Genomic DNA, 17,198 nt, shown 5'->3' on the forward strand with positions numbered 1-17,198 from the left:
CACACCCCTCACTGTAACACTCTCTGACACACCCCTCACTGTGACACTCTCTGATACGCCCCTCACTGTAACACTCTCTGATATGCCCCTCCCTGCGATGCCCCTCACAGCCCACAGTCTCCCCCTCACCATCTTGCCAACGATGATGATCTTTGGCCCCAGCTCCTTGTGGACTGCGAAGATGTGAACCAGCCGAAAGCAGAAGACCATGAAATCGAGGCAGAGAATGACCCGGCCCACCTCGGACCACGAGCTGGTCATCCTGCAGGAGGAACACAGTGAAACCCAGGAGTGGAGCTCTCACTGGCCGGGTGTACACACACTCCGCAATCAGCCCGGGGCCTACATAGTTATAGGGATCAGAGGACCCTTTCTTCAACTCCTCGGCCAATTGGAAGCTAGCTGGTCTTACTAGGAATTGGAATCCCAGTTAGCTATTGGACCACCACTCCCGCTCACCCACCACCGTAATCTCACATTTACCATGGTTACCCCTCTTGACCAGCACATCACCGGGCAATTATCCATGGCTGATCCACCTGACCTGCACATCTTTGGACTGTGGGAGGAAACCCACACAGACACAGGGAGAATGTGCAAACACCACATAGATAGTCGCCCAAGGGTGGAATTGAACCAGGGTCCCTGGCGCTGTGAGGCAGCAGTGCTAACCACTGAGCCATCGTGTCATTTTCCAAAGTTTACAATTCAATAAGGCCAAAATGTTGGAGGGGGAATCCCTTCATAGGGCAGTTATTGGCAACGTTGGGTGTTGGCACAAATGGGCAGAGGAGGGCTTTTCTCACTTGATGGAGCATTTCCCCCACACTCTCCTCTACCTCCTACCCTCTCCCCTTTTCCACAAACCCCCACCTCCACCAATCTATCAGTGAGAAGATTTCCAGCACTCCCTGGCTGGGTCTTGGTGAAAGTGGTAGGCCAACTGGAAGATTCCAAATGGCTCAACAGACCCTTGGATTAGCCTACATGGGTAACGCCCAATTGTGGAGAAGTAGGTGTCACCAAACCCTTCCTCCTCAACTGCATCCCCCAAGTTGACCTTCCTCCTGACCACCTCACCAATCCTCTCTGAATAAATATCCCCCCTGACAGTACAATGGTGGGAGACAGGGTGGCCAAGTGTGTGGCAGGAAATGACACGCTGGCCTGGCGCTCCAGTCTCTCACCTCCAATCTGCCCCCAGTCCGTCCTTCTAAATTCGAAGATGCTGGAGTTCACCATCCCCGAAGGGAGGGGCTGTTTCCTCTCATTCTCGCTGACCCGCCCCTTCCCCAACACACAAAAATGGCCACTGACCTGCCCACGACCCCGGCGATGAACATGAGGATGGCCAGAACGTCACACTTGTTCCACATGTCCTGATAATACAACTTCACCTTCTTCCTCAAGGGGATGTTCACGCTGACAAAGAAGGTCTAGGAAGAGACCAGAGAGGCCGGTGTAACAGGAGAAACAGACCTCCCCCATCGTATGAGGGCCCACTGCTGACGTCACCATGGAGAATGGCAGCATCGGATTATTGACCCATTCACAGGATGTGGGTATCACTGGCTGGGCCGGCATTTATTGTCCATCCCTGACTGCCCTTGGAAAGGTGGCGGTGAGCTGCCTATGGCAAACAGAGGCATTGTTCGTGACTTGGAGACGCGAGTTCAAATCCCAGCGAGCAAACCAAAGATAGTGTGGGATTACAAAGTGAATCGATTTAAATTCATTTCAAAGGATTAATGAAATCTGGTGTGAAATCATTTGGCTTGGCAATATTGACTGCAAATCTATTAATGTTTGTTGTTAAAATTTGGCCCTTAATGCCCTTTCTGGAAGAAAACTAGCACTTTTACCAGTTCTGCAGTAAATGTCACTATGGGCTAAAGGTCCTTTTATCATGCTATAAAACCTCCATGGCTTGTGACACCAAACTACCCTCCAAAGTAGCCTTGTCAACCACTCAGTTTAAAGGCAGTTAGGAATGGATTACCTCCCCGGAAAAAATACTGCAATTCTGTCTCCAAAGGCTCCATGACATGTCCTCACTGTAAAATTCCCTCTCCCTATCTCTGGAATTTCCTCTGAGATCCTTCTACTCTACAAGTTCTGGCATTGTGTCTACCACGGACAACTGAACGGAATTCAATTCCCTCCTTAGGCTCTCTACTGCTGTCCTCCTCACACAGAAAGTATAAAGTGATGCTGTTCTGGTCACTGTATTCCATAAAGGCCACTGGAGGGGCTGCACAGGAGGTCTACAAGGAGGATGCCGGGAATGTGTGGGTTTACACCTTGGGAAAGGATTGGTAGTCTGGCTCTCGTTTCTCTTGTCCAAATGAGGAGAGACCTAATCAAGGGCTTTAAAATTTCAACAAGAGTGGATACAGAGAGATTGTGAGATTCCTCTTGTGGGGAAAAGCAGACCGAGAGGCGGTCAATGCAAGACTGTCACCAAGAAATCCAATGGGCAATTCAGAAGACACCCCTTCACCCAGAGAATGGGAGACCTCGTGACTGCAGGGAGTGTTAGAGTTGGTTAGCTCAGTTGGCTGTGTGGCTGGTTGACAAAGCACAGTGATGCTAATAAAGAGTCATAGAATCATAGAGATGTACAGCATAGACACAGACTCTTTGGTCCAATTCGCTCATGCCACTCCAATCTAGTCCCACCTGCCAGCACCCAGCCCCTATCCCTCCAAACCCTTCCTATTCATATACCCACCCAGATGTCTTTTAAACGTTGCAATTGTACCAGCCTCCACCACATCCTCTGCCAGCTCATTTCATACCCGTACCACCCTCTGCGTGAAAAAGTTGCCCCTTAGGTCTCTTTTATATCTTTCCCTTCTCACCCTTTCACAACATCCTTCCGATAGGAAGGAGACCAGAATTGCACGCAATATTCCAACAGTGGCCTAACCAATGTCCTGTATAGCCGCAACATGACCTCCAAAAACTCTTGTACTCTGACCAATAAAGGAAAGCATACCAAACAACTTATTCACTATCCTATCTACCTGCGACTCCACTTTCAAGGAGCTATGAACCTGACCGTGGCTGCTACTCTCTGCCCATGGCTGTCATGGTACCAGCTTGGTGCCAACGTTAGCAGAGGATAGAGAGGGACTGAATGGTCTGAGGGAAACTGGAAAAAAAGGCCAGTTTCACTCCTGATGTTTCCAATGGGTGGTCCTAGAGATCCTCCCCGAAACAGATTTGGGTTGGACCAATCCCAATCCCATCAGGGACAGACCAACCCCAATCCTAACAGAGAGAGACCAACCATAATCTCAACAGGGGAGACCAATTCTAATCCTAACAGAGGTGACCAACCCCATTCCCATCAGGGAGATACCATTCCCAATAGGAGAGACCAACCCAATCCCAACAGGAGAGACTGACCCCAATCCCAACAGGAAGAGACCATCCCTATTCTCAACAGGAGAGATCAACCCCAATTCCAACAGGGAGAGACCAAGCTCAATCCAAAAAGGAGAGACCAACCTGAATTCCAAAGGGGAGAGACCAACCCCAATCCCAACAGGGAGAGACCATCCCCATTCTCAACAGGAGAGACCAACCCCAATTCCAACAGGGAGAGACCATCCCCATTCTCAACAGGAGAGACCAACCCCAATCCCGACAGGGAGAGACCAAGTTCAATCCCAACAGGGAGAGACCAACCCCAATCCCAACAGGGAGAGACCAAGCTCAATCCCAATAGGGAGAGACCCACCCCAATCCCAACAGGAGAGATCAACCCCAATTCCAACAGGGAAAGACCATCCCCATTCTCAACAGGAGAGACCAACCCCAATTCCAACAGGGAGAGACCATCCCCATTCTCAACAGGAGAAACCAACCCCAATCCCGACAGGGAGAGACCAAGTTCAATCCAAAAAGGAGAGACCAACCTGAATTCCAAAGGGGAGAGACCAATCCCAATCCCAACAGGGAGAGACCAAGCTCAATCCCAATAGGGAGAGACCCACCCCAATCCCAACAGGAGAGACCAATCCCAATCCCAACAGGGATATACAAAACCCAATCCCAACAGGGAGAGACCAACCCCATTCCCAACAGGGAGATACCAATCTCAATGCTAACAGGAGAGACCAACCTCAATCCCAACAAGGAGAGACCAATTCCAATCCCAACAGGAATGACCAGCCCCAATCCCAACAGGGAGAAACCAAGATCAATCCCAACAGGAGAGACCAACCCCAACCCCAACAGGGAGAGACCAAGCTCAATCCAAACAGGGAGAGACAAATCCCACTCTCAACAGGGAGAGACCAACCCTGTTCCCAACAGGGACAAATCATTCCCAAACCCACCAGGGAGAGACTAACTCCAATCCTGACAATGAGAGACCAATCCCAATCCCAACAGGGAAAGACCAACACCAATCTCAACAAGGAGAGGCCAATCCCAACCCCAACAGGGAGAAACCCCATCCCAATCCCAAGAGGGGAGTCTAATCCCGATGCCAACAGGGAGAGACCAACCCCAATCCCAACAGGCTTTAAAACAGACCCTAACTTGGAAATCACTCTCTGCTATATTTCTTTGCTTCTCTCTCTATTTCTTCTATCCTCACCCTCTCTCTCTCTTCCTTTTCCCCCTCCCTTCCCACCTCCATCTCCCCCTCCCTTCCCCACTGTCTCCTTCTCCCCTTTCCATTTCGCTGTCTGTCTTTCTCTCTCTCTGTCTCCCCTCCTCATCACTTCGCTGCCCACCCCATGCCTTTTCTCTTTCCTTTCCACCCACTTCTCTCTCTCTCTCTCTCTCTCTCTGACTTCCATCTCTCTTTTTCCCCTGTCTCGCTCTGGGCCATTGGATTGGTGTGGAAACTGGGAGAAGGCTCCAATCAGAATGTGTGCACATTAATGTCGGGAAAGTTGAAGACAATTTTCTCAGCTTCAGTACCGGAAACAGAAAGCGTTCTCATTTTTAATTTTAATATTTGAATTAGGAGCAGCAGTAGGTCATTCAGCACTTCAAGTCTGATCTGCCATTCAACAAGAACATGGCTGAGATGTTTGACTTTTGAATTCATCTTCCCCACCTCGCCTCGATAATCTTCGATTCCCTTCACAAACAAGAATCTACATCCACCGTAAAAGAAAAATTCAGTGACCTCCAACTCCACTGCTTTCAAAGGCAGAGAGCTGTAAAATCTCACAATCTTCTGAGAAAAACAAATAAAATTCCCTTCCTCTCTGTCCAAAAAGGGAGGCTCCTAATTTTAAAACCGTGCCCCCCTCATTCTGAACTCCCCTAGAAGAGGAAATATCCTTTCCACGTCCACCTTGCCAGCAAGAGTCCATGTAGTAATCAAGATGTGGTCTCAAGCAAAACCCTCTTTAACTGAGGCATAATATCCTTATTTTTATTCCTGATGAAGGGCTTTTGCCCGAAACATTGATTTTCCTGCTCCTCGGATGCTGCCTGACCTGCTGCGCTTTTCCAGCACCACTCTAGTCTTGACTCTAATCTCCAGCATCTGCAGTACCCACTTCTGTCTAGTTCATCCTTATTTTTATGTTCAATTCCTCTTCAAATATAGGCTGGTATCCCGTTAGCCTTCTTGATTATGCGCTGTACCTGTCCACCAACCTTTAGTGGTTCATGTTCTGAACACATAGTTCCCTCTGCATTTTGGGGGTTTTGTTGTCATTCTCTGCTTAAGTAATATTCTGCCTGTTCACTCATCCTTCCAAAATGAATGACTTCACAGTTGTCCGCATTGTACTCAATTTACCAGATTTTTGCCACTCCTGTAGTCTGTCTACAACCTGTCAAAGAATCATCACAGAATCCCTACAGTGTGGAAATAGGCCATTTGGCCCAACACATCCACACTGACCCTCCGAGGAGTAACCCACCCAGAACCATTCCCTTATCCTATTACTCTGCATTTATCCCTGACTAATGACCAATCCTACACATCCCTGAATACTACGGGCAATTCATCTAATCTGAACATCTTTGAATTGTGGGAGGAAACCGCAGCACCCGGAGGAAACCCACACAGACACGGGGAGAATGTGCAAACTCCACACAGGCAGTTGCCCGAGGCTGGGATCGAACCTGGGTCCCTGGCACTGTGAGGCAGCAGTGCTAACTGCTGAGCCACTGTGCTGCCCTCATCTTCATGATATACCTTCCTCCTTATTTTCCCATATTGGAAACAGAATTCACCAATAATCACTCAGTCGCGCAACACTTGAATCTTGTTGAAAAGATGGGCACATTACCAAAGTCTTTTGTCTTACCTTAATCAGGACACCAGCAAGAATGCCCAACTTCAAATGAGCGCAATAATTTGTACTACAAGGGGACAGGGTGCTGATTGTTTGGCAAGTCGGCTCTGATTGGTCCAAGATGGCGATAGAGTAGGGCACTTTAGCCAGAGCCCGTCCATTACATACATATACTTTTCACTTTTTTTTCAAATATTTTTCAAACATTCCTTTGAAATCAGGCATTCTTGCTGGTATCCTGATGGGTGCACGGCTGTGGCTCTTTTCAGCGAGATTCAAGAAGTCACAAAGTTCAGTTTTCGTTTTGAGGAAGGGAGCGTGGGCTGATTTCATTCTGAATGGCATTTTCCTGTGTACCTGTCGGATCTCCTCGAAGGCAAGTGTGAGGACCCAGAAGTACAGGATGAGCTCCGCTATCGAAGAATTCTTCAGAGGCAAATCCAGGATCAAGACGTAGGCAAAGAGGAACAGGAAAGCAAAATACATGATGACATTTCCAAAGAACGAGGTGACAGGAGCTCCCCAGAACTGCTTCCATCGAATCATCCAAAATGGCCGCTTGTTGCCAGACGACACCCTGACATCAGCTTCACTGTCACTGAGGGGAACAGGAAAAAGGAAAAGATTTAGAGCTGGAACTGAGTGATAGTCAGCCACAGTTCATTGACAAGTACCACAACTGGGATGGGACCTTCTCAAGGGCAACTAGGGGTGAGGAATAAACATTGGCCCACCCAACGACACCCATGTCCGATGAGTGAATTATAACAAAGGACAGATCACATTGCTGTAGGTCTGGAGTCAAGTGTAGGCCCGACCAGGCAAGAATGGCAAATATCCTTTCCTAATGGGCATTAGTGAACCAAACAAACCTGAGTTTTTTTTATCAATCAATGATTCATGGTCACCACACCAGAGAATTGCGATCAATTTTATCTTTTTATTGGTTTAGGATATGGAGAAAGGTTAGAGAATTTGACCTTTTCTCCTTGGAGCAGAGAAGATTAAGAGGTGACCTGATTGAGTTGTTCAAAATTCTGAACAATTTGGACAGGCTAAAAAAGGATATTCTGTTTCCACTAGCTGCTATGTTATAATTAACGGGTACAATTTCAAGATTGTCAGCAATAGAGCTAGGAGTGAGATGAGGAGAAACTTCTCTACTCAGAGTTTGTTAGGATTTGGAATGCGTTGCCTGGGAGACTGGGGGAGGCAGATTATAAAGAGAACTGACTATATGGTTGAAAGGGATAAAGGTAGAGGGTTATGGAGATCAGTCTGGAGCGTGGGACTAGCTGGGTAGCTCTTTCGGGAGCCAGTACAGACAAAATGGGCCAAATGGCCTCCTTCTGTACTGTAACATGCCATAACTGAGTTTTTAGATTAATTGAGTATTCCAACAGCTCCCATGGTGGGCTGGGTAATAAATACTGGCCTTGCCAGTGATGCTCTCATCCAACAGGCAAGAAGACAGCCTCTTACTTTTGGTCAGAAATCAGAAAATTAATAAGATATTAAAAAGTTCCACTAACTGATAGACGTCAGATTTGTGAAGCAATAAATCACCGTCAATACTGTCCAGATCAGACATGCTCTTCTCTGTCATGTGTTCTTCTCTGCTGTTGCTGTAAATGAAACAGGAATGTCAATGCAGCTGGTGAAACATTTCACCACACCGAGTATTGGGTTTGACTGCCATCGTTGGTTGCCAATTTTGTCAAATAGTTTACCTCTTCAGAGAAAGCAGCAGGAGGAGGATACATCCAGCTCAACCCTCTACGAGCATCCTCCTAAATGATGGCAGTGAAGGTTCTCATGAAAGACCCTCCTCAATCTCCCCTCGCCAGAGGTATGGCGATCTGCAGGTTAAACCATCAACCATTGTCTCTCATTATTGAGAGAGCAGCCCTTTGCTCTGGCAAGACACTGGCAACTCTATCATGAGGGCTGGTTAGCTGGATAACTGGTCTCTAAATCAAAGTGACACCAATAGCATGGGTACAATTCCCACAGTCCCACATGAAGGTCCCTCTTTCTTCAGCCAGGGGTGTGGTGACCCTCAGGTTAAGTCACCACCAGTTTACAAAATCCCTACAGTGTGGAAACAGGTTCTTCAGCCCAAGTCCACACCAACCCTCTGAAGAGTAACCCACCCAAGCCTATTCCCCTACATTTACCCCCGGTTAATGCATCTAATCTACACATTCCTGAACACTATGGCCAATTAAACATGCGTAATTCACCCAACCTGCATATCCTTTGGATTGTGGTAGGAAACCGGAGCACCCAGAGGAAAGCCGCGCAGACACGGGGAAAATCTGCAAACTTCACACAGACATCTCTCTCTCTCTCTCGGACAACACCCGGACTGTGACTGGGGAGCGATTGCACAGACTGTAGCTGCTCCCTGGTCCTGCAGTGGAGGGGGAAGGATCCCACTCACCTCACGGCCAGGCCACCAGAATTCTGTCCATTTGCATATACACATTTTCATCAAAAAGACAGAGTACTTGAATATAAAAGCAGGGATGTACTTCTGAGGCTCTATAAGGCTCTGGTCAGGCCGCATTTGGAGTATTGTGTGCAATTTTAGGCCCCATACCTCAGGAAGGATGTACTGACCCTGGAGCGTATTCAGAGGAGGTTCACGAGAATGGTCCCAGGAATGAAAAGCTTAACGTATGAGGAATGTTTGAGGACTCTTGGTCTATACTCGATGCAGTTTAGAAGGATGATGGGGGGGGGGTGATCTAAATGAATCTTACAGAATCCTCAATACCCCGGACAGAGTAGATGTTGGGAAGATATTTCCATTGGTAGGAGAGACTAGGACCCGAGGGCACAGCCTTAGAACAGAGACAAAGGGAAACGTCTTCAGCCAAAGAGTGGCGAATCTATGGAATTCATTGCCACAGAAGGCTGTGGAGGCCAGGTCATTGAGTATATTTAAGACTGAAGTGGATAGGATCTTGATTGTCAAGGGGATCAAGGGTCACAGGGAGAAGGTGGGAGAAGGGGGATGAGCAATTTATCAGCCATGATTGAATGGCGGAGCAGAATCGATGGGCTGAATGGCCTAAGTTCTGCTCCTATGTCTTATGGTCTTAAATTTGGCTCAACATCCCTTTGCTCTTATTATCCAATGGACTATGGGCGTTGCTGGCAAGGTCAGTACTTACTGAATGCTTTTTATTATCCCTTGAGAAGGTGGTGGTGAGCTGCCTTCATGAACCACTCAGTCCATGTGCTGTAGGCACACCCACAAAGCCCTTTGGGAGGGAATTCCAGAATCTTGACCTAGCGAGACTGAAGGAAAGGCAATATATTTCCAAGGCAGGATGGTGAGAGGCTTGGAGGGGAACTTGTGGGTGTTGGTGTTCCCATGGAGCTGCTGCCATTGACCTTTTAGGTCATTGAGGTCATAGGTTTGGAAGGTGCTGTCTTGGTAAGTTGTTGTAGCACATTTTGTAGATGGTACACACTGCTGGTACTGAGCGTCAGTGATGGAGAGAGTTAATGTTGAAGGTGGTTGATCCTATACCAATCATTTAAGATACTTTGTCCTGGATGGTGTCGAGCTTCTTCAGTGTTGTTGGAGCTGCCCCCATCCAGGCAAGTAGGGAGTATTCCATCACCGTCCTGACTTGTGCCTTGTCGATGATGGACAGTGTCTGAGGAGTCAGGAGGTGGATTACTCGCTACAGGATTCCTCACCTCAAGCCTGTCCTTGCAACTACATTGTTTATATGGCAGGTTCAGTTCAGTTTCTGGTCAATGGTAACTCCCCGCTACAAAATGATAATGGTGGGGGATTCAGCAATGGTAATGCCTTTAGAACATAGAACATAGAAAAATACAGCGCAGTACAGGCCCTTTGGCCCTCGATGTTGCGCCGATCCAAGCCCACCTAACCTACACTAGCCCACTTTCCTCCATATGCCTATCCAATGTTCGTTTAAATGCCCATAAAGAGGGAGAGTCCACCACTGCTACTGGCTGAGCATTCCATGAACTCACGACTCGCTGAGTAAAGAACCTACCCCTAACATCTGTCCTATACCTACCACCCCTTAATCTAAAGCTATGCCCCCTCGTAACAGCTGACTCCATACGTGGAAACAGATTCTCATGGTCAACCCTATCTAAACTCCTAATCATCTTGTACACCTCTATCAAGTCACCCCTAAACCTTCTTTTCTCCAATGAAAACAGCCCCAAGTGCCTCAGCCTTTCCTCATATGATCTTCCTACCATACCAGGCAACATCCTGTCTTTTTGTTTTTCTTCCCAAAGTGAATCACCTCGCACTTAGCTACATTGAATTCCATCTGCCACCTTTCTGCCCAGCTCTGCAGCTTCTCTATATCCTGCTGTAACCTGCCACGTGCTTCCTCACTGTCAACAACTCCTCCGACTTTCGTGTCATCCGCAAACTTGCTCACCCAACCTTCTAGCCCCTCTTCCAGGTCATTTATAAAAATGACAAACAGCAATGGTCCCAAAACAGATCCTTGCGGAACACCGCTAGTGACGGCACTCCAAGATGAGCCTTTGCCATCAACTACTACCCTCTGTCTTCTTCCGGCCAGCCAACTCCTAATCCAAACCTCCAACTCACCCTCAATGCCATACCTCCGTATTTTTTGCAGTAGCCTACCATGGGGAACCTTATCAAAAGCCTTACTAAAATCCATATACACCTGCTGCTTTCCCCTCGTCCACCTCCTTAGTCACCTACTCAAAGAATTCAGTAAGGTTTATGAGGCACGATCTGCCCTTCACAAAACCATGCTGACTATCCTTGATCACATTATTCCTATCCAGATGTTCATAAATCCTATCCCTTACAATTCTCTCTTAGACTTTGCCCACAACAGAAGTGAGACTCACCGGCCTATAGTTACTATAGTTCCAATCTTGAATGTCAAGATTGATTCTGGGGTGACCAACTGCAATGCCAGCTGTCATCTGGAATGCCAACCAGCAAGGTCTGGGGGCTATCTAACACTGACAAATGATTCAGTGCATTTCATTGCACCCTTCCCAATGACAATTCCCAGGCAGTTCACAGAATAATTTTCCAGCCTGGGGCCTCTAGTTTGCTGATGGGGAAAGTGAGAGGGTGGAAAAGGGGGAATGAGGATCGAGGGCAGATGAGCAGGAACTGTCCCTTTATCATCATCATCAGAAGTAAAAGGAGCTTTACCTGAACTTGATGAGGTTGCTGTATATGAAAAGTGGGCAGAAGAAGGCGATGCACAGCTTCCAGGTTTCTGTGTTCCTGTCCATCTCCCCCCACCAGATCTGATTCAGCAGGGCCTGTTGAATAAAACAAAGAATAGCACACAACAGCCCCAACTTACTCTCACCCATTGCGTTTCCCTCCCCCCACCCCCCCCAAACTCGCCCAACCCCAACTTTAGAGACACCCTTGACGGTTCACTTTCTGATATTCCTCAACGTATAAACTATCCAGACTGATGAGGAAGGGATAAACCTTTTCCATTTACATCTAGCCTTGTCAAACTAGCTCTGGCTATTCTATTGCAACCATTCTGAAGGACCTTTGCATCAACTTAAATTGGCGTCGCAGCCATTTGCTGCACAGTATGATGCCACAAACAGCAACAAAATGTTTTCAGTGTTTTCAGGAAGGGGTGTGAGGTGCTTTTTGGCCTGAACACTATGACAGCAATAGCTCCTCTGATTGTTGTGGGTATTTTTTTAGAGACTCCCACACTGTTGCAATAGTTTATTAGCACACGGACTGCAGCGATTCCGGGAGGAAGGTCTCCACCATCTTCTCAAGGGAACCCAGGGACAAGCGATAAACGTTGGCCCCGCCAACAACACCCCACGTCCCACACAAGAATAAAACTAATGTCTTATTATCACTATCATTTGGGAACATGGGCTCTAAAGTGAACAGAAAGTGGGTTTTAGCTTTTCGGTTTTGTGAAGATCTGGCCTGTTCCTTTCCAAAAGGTCAGATGGACATTTTGAACTTTGAGCTCAAAGCAGCAACTACAAGAAGTCATAGAGTCACACAGCACGGAAACAGACCTTTTGGTCCAACTAGTCCACAACCAACTATAACCCCAAATTAAGTTAGTCCCACCTGCCTGTGTTTCACCCATATCCCTCCAAACCTTTCATATTCATGAACTCATCCAAATGTCTTTTAAACGTTGTAATTGTACCTGCATCCATCATGTTCTCTGGCAGTTCATTCCAGACACAAACCACTCTGTGTATAAATGTTGCCCCTCACACTCTTTTTAAAATCTTTGTCCTCTCACCTTAAAAATATGCCCCCTAGTTTTGAACTCTCCCACCCAAGGTAAAAGACCCTTGTCACTCATCTTATCTATGTCTCTCGTGATTTTATAACGTCATCCCTCAACCTCCAACACAGAAAAAACATGAAAGAAGTCCCAGTCTTTCCAGTCTATTTCCATATCTTAAACCCTCCATTCCCAGCCGCATCCTGGCAAATCTTTTCTGAACCCTCTCCAGTTTAACAATATCCTTCCCATAGCGTGGCGAGCAGAACTGAACAGAATATTCCAAAAGAGGCCTCACCAATGTTCTGTACAATTTCAACATGACGTTCCAACTCCTATACACAAAAGTCTGACCAATGAAGGCAAGCATGCTAAATGCCTTCTTAACCATCTAGTCTACATGTGACACAATTTTCAAAGGACTATGTACCTGAGCTGCCAGTTCTCTGTTTGACAATACTACCCAGGGCCCTACCATGAATTATATAAGTCCTGTCCTTGTTCATTTTACCAAAATGGAAGACCTCACATTTACCCAAGTTAAACTCCATCTCCCACTCTTTAGCCCAGTGATCTAGTTGATCAAAATCTCTTTGCATTCTTAGATAATCTTCTTCACTACACATGGACAGGAAAGCAAGTAGGGATGTGCATGCAAGGTAGTTACAAAGGATTAAAAAGATAGGTTAAGTGAGTGATTGAGCAAAGATGTGGCAAATAGAGTATAATGTGAGAAAATGCAAAATTGTTGAGCTTGGCAGGAAGACTAAAAAAGAAGCATATTATCTAAAATGACATGAATCCATGTAAGATTCTGTAAATCTCTTTTTTAGATTAGAATCAATCTGAACATTGGGGCACAGACAGCCTCACACAGGGCACCTCACACCTTCAATGCATTACCTGATCTGACATGGCACCTTTTGTTAAAGTTCACTTGAGAATGTAACTTTAAAGAAAGTTCTGGGATTTACATATGAAAAAACAGAAACCAACATAGTCATTCTAAAAGATGAGAGATGTAACAAACAACCCAGGTCTTTTTCAATGTATCATTTCAGTTGCATCATACTGTAAATATTTGCTAAAATTCTCCGTCTTATGATTTTATACGCCTCAACCACCTGATGAAGGAGCGTCGCTCCGAAAGCTTGTGCTTCCAAATAAACCTGTTGGACTATAACCTGGTGTTGTGTGATTTTTAACTTTGTCCACCCCAGTCCAACACCGGCATCTCCAAATCATTATCTAAATGGGGAGAGATTGTAGAGTTTGGTGATGTAGAGGGATCTGGAGTGGCTTCATGTATTAAATACAAAAGGTTAGCATGCAGGTACGTCAAGTCATTAGGAAAGATAATCACAGGTCATCATTTATTGTGAGGAGAAGTGAATACAAAACTAAGGAGTTTTACAGGACACTGGCGAGACCTCGTCAGGTCTATTGTGTCCAGTGCTGATCTCCTTATTCAGGGAAAGACATAAATGCATTAGTGACAGTTCAGAGCTTTACCAAATTAATGTTATGGACCAGATCAAACCCACTCAAAATATTCAGAACACGCTAACTTTTTCTTATTTTAAAGGCAAAAGTAAGGTGTTGCATTCCAGATGCGATTTGATTGGTCAAACTAGCAGATTTAAAGCAAAACACACCGTATTCATCCACTAAAGTTAAAGAAAGAAAGAATTGGAATAATTTAACTCTACTGGAAAACTTAACAGAACATTAGATACAGTGATTGTTACTAATTAACTGTTCCAATATAGTAACATCCCATAAACATAGCCTGGGCAAAAGGCAAATTCAGAAAATAGATTGTCTCACATGTAACCCATATAAGTAGGAAGATAACCCCCCAGTTTTTGGCCTTAACAAAGAGAGGGAAAAAAATAGCTACCACTTCTTCAAGACCCCAACAGTAACTGCTACTGGAAAAAACTAAAAATGCTGGATCTGTGAGAGCTTGATCACACCCATTCAGGCTGCTTCTATTGGTCCAACTTTTAAGAAAGAACCTAAGGCTCCCAAGCTGTTTACTCGGGTAGACTATTCAGAATGTCTGCCTTAAAACACCTCTTCAAATAAAAAGACAAAATAACCTCTTAAAGCCGCAGCATGGGCACAACTAGTCCCTGGAATGGATCAGTTGGTTTAAGAGGAAAGGTTGGACAAACTAGGCCTCTATTTCCCTGGAGTTTGGAAGAAGAAGAGGTGACTTGATTAAAATGCACAAGATCCTCAGGGGCTTTGACTGGATAGATACGAAGAACGATAGGGGAGTATGGAACTAAAGAGTCTCTCTTTAAAAATCAAGGTCAGGGTCTATTCAAAACAGAGATTAGGTGAATTTGTTCTGTCAGAGGGTTGTGGGTTTTTGGAACACTTTCCCTGAAAGGGCAGTGGGAGTTGAGTCCTTGAATAGATTCTTGTTAAGCAAAGGGAATGAAAGGTTAGCAGAGGTAGGCGTGAATGTGGATTTAAGATTACAATCAGATCCCATGACCTTATTGAATGGTAAAGCAGGTTCGAGGGGCCGAATAGCCTTCTCCTGCTCCTTATTAAATGCTTGTGGCTTTAACTCCACTTTTCCACCTGTCTCCGATAACACTTGAACCCTTTCTCAACTAAAAATCTACCTCAGTCTTAAACATCTTCAACGATCCAGCCTCCAAAGCGCTGAGGGAGAAAATCGCAAATACCCAACAACACTCGGAGATGACATTTCTCCTCATCTCTATGTCATAGTGTTTGACGCAATCCAAAACAGAGTGGGTTTTTTTTTAAACAGAAATCGATGATCGTTGTTACGGTCCTGAGAATTTAAGGTGATGGTTCTGAAGGCATTAACACTCATATTACATTGAACTCCACCCAGTTGGATATTGTCCCATGTAGACATTGTGGGAAAATGGTAAATTCTCCAACAGCCTTCACAGGGGATTCTGCACAGCTCTCAAGAGTCCTAATAATTACCTCACCCCAAAATGTAATGTAAGTTGCATTTATTGATACTATGCAACAAATCATCTTGTTAACTAAGACAATTACATTGTCTGTTTTGATTCAAAAGTAGTCTGTCCTCTACCACTGATCATTAGACAGGACCTATATGAACAAATGAGCAAATCACCTCTAACAATCCCCACCATGCGCCGCATACTGGCAGTGGTGACAGATGCCCTGAGATGCCAGCAGTGGAAATCAGGGTAATGCCATAGTCACCAGGTTTTTTTAAATTGAATTTTAAATCCCACCAGATGCTGCAGTGGGATTTGAAACTTTGTCCCTCAGGTTAGAGCTTGGAAGAGTTTGGGTAGGTAACTAAAGAGACTGTTGGTAGTTGTGCCCGTTTATTTAACATTCTGTTAAACATTTTCATTCTTCAACTTAAAATAAGGCTGTACACAACCATCTCTCTCTAGAGTCGGCTGTCAAGTGATCTGTCACTATGATGTGGGCTGACTATTACATGCTTAAGAGGTAACCCTTTACAATTCGGTTCCCATGGCCATTCATCCAGGCATCTGGGTTACCAGGCAAGGCCTGTGGATGCGACCATCTCCGTGTGGTTTCAATGTGGATAAACCTCCGTCCCTCAGAGTCCACCCTCTATGTTTCTTGTTTAAGTCCTGATCCTTACAGTTATTGTTTTCAAAGCTAACCATTAATCATCAGGGATCTCCCGGATCACAGGGTGAATATTCCTAACTGACCTGCACTCCGTCGTGAGCAAGAAAATTCCGGGCATCAGCCTCGTTGGCGAGCTGTAGGCAGGTGGCACTGCCCCACAGTGGGCACTGCCGCACCAGCAGCCGGAATGCACGCTTCTCGTTGTGACGGTAACATTGGTTGAACACGTCTGTTGGCACAGGATAAAGACAGGGCATCAATGCTGGCAAGGTGTATGGGCAAGACAGCTAACTATGGGTATCAGACTGCCAGCCAACCATGCATACACACAGACACGCACGTACACAGACACGCACACGCACAGACACGCACACGCACACGCACAGACACGCACACACACACATGCACGCACACAGATACAAACATGCACACACGTACACACACACAGACTCACACGCACACAGACACAAACATGCACGCACATAGACACACACACATACACGTACACGCACACAGACACAAACATGCACGCACATAGACACGCACATGTACACATACACACACAGACACAGGCACGCGCACACAGACACACACACAGACACAAATATGCATGCACATAGACACGCGTATACACACACATACACAGACACATACACACAATGATTCAGAAAAGATTACAGTGCAAGTAAAGGCCTTTGGGCCCATCAAGACAGAACTGGCGAATTTCTGAGCGGGTTTGTAGGTTGTGTGCGGGTGTAGAGTTGGTAGCATGGTCTCTGGTATAGACCTGGGAGTGGGGATGATCATACTGCACACACAGCGTAGACTTCATTTTGTAGCCGGGGTTGTCAGGATGGTTGGGGGGTATGTAGAGGTGGGGAGTCTGGATGGCTAGGGGTGTGTGGGGTGGGGAGTCTGGATAGTTGGGAGAGTATGTGGGGATGAGAGTCTGGATGGTTAGGGAGGTATGTGGTGAGGGGGTGTCTAGATGGTTAGGGGTGTATGT

The 17,198-nt window shown here is 46.1% G+C and overlaps 1 protein-coding gene across 1 annotated transcript in view; it reads right to left on the bottom strand.

Moving 5' to 3' along the window:
• trpm4a (transient receptor potential cation channel, subfamily M, member 4a) overlaps positions 1 to 17,198 on the bottom strand; it is a 90,055-nt gene that overhangs the window by 19,430 nt on the left and 53,427 nt on the right. The window contains exons 14-19 of the mRNA XM_043679710.1: positions 16,276 to 16,421; positions 11,482 to 11,594; positions 7,808 to 7,900; positions 6,633 to 6,873; positions 1,318 to 1,436; positions 130 to 262 (exon numbers count right to left, since the gene is read on the bottom strand). Coding sequence (XP_043535645.1) covers positions 130 to 262; positions 1,318 to 1,436; positions 6,633 to 6,873; positions 7,808 to 7,900; positions 11,482 to 11,594; positions 16,276 to 16,421 — 845 coding nt within the window. The remainder of the gene's footprint in view (positions 1 to 129; positions 263 to 1,317; positions 1,437 to 6,632; positions 6,874 to 7,807; positions 7,901 to 11,481; positions 11,595 to 16,275; positions 16,422 to 17,198) is intronic.

This window comes from Chiloscyllium plagiosum, chromosome 39 (genome assembly GCF_004010195.1).
Source record: "Chiloscyllium plagiosum isolate BGI_BamShark_2017 chromosome 39, ASM401019v2, whole genome shotgun sequence".
Taxonomy (NCBI): Eukaryota; Metazoa; Chordata; class Chondrichthyes; order Orectolobiformes; family Hemiscylliidae; genus Chiloscyllium; species Chiloscyllium plagiosum.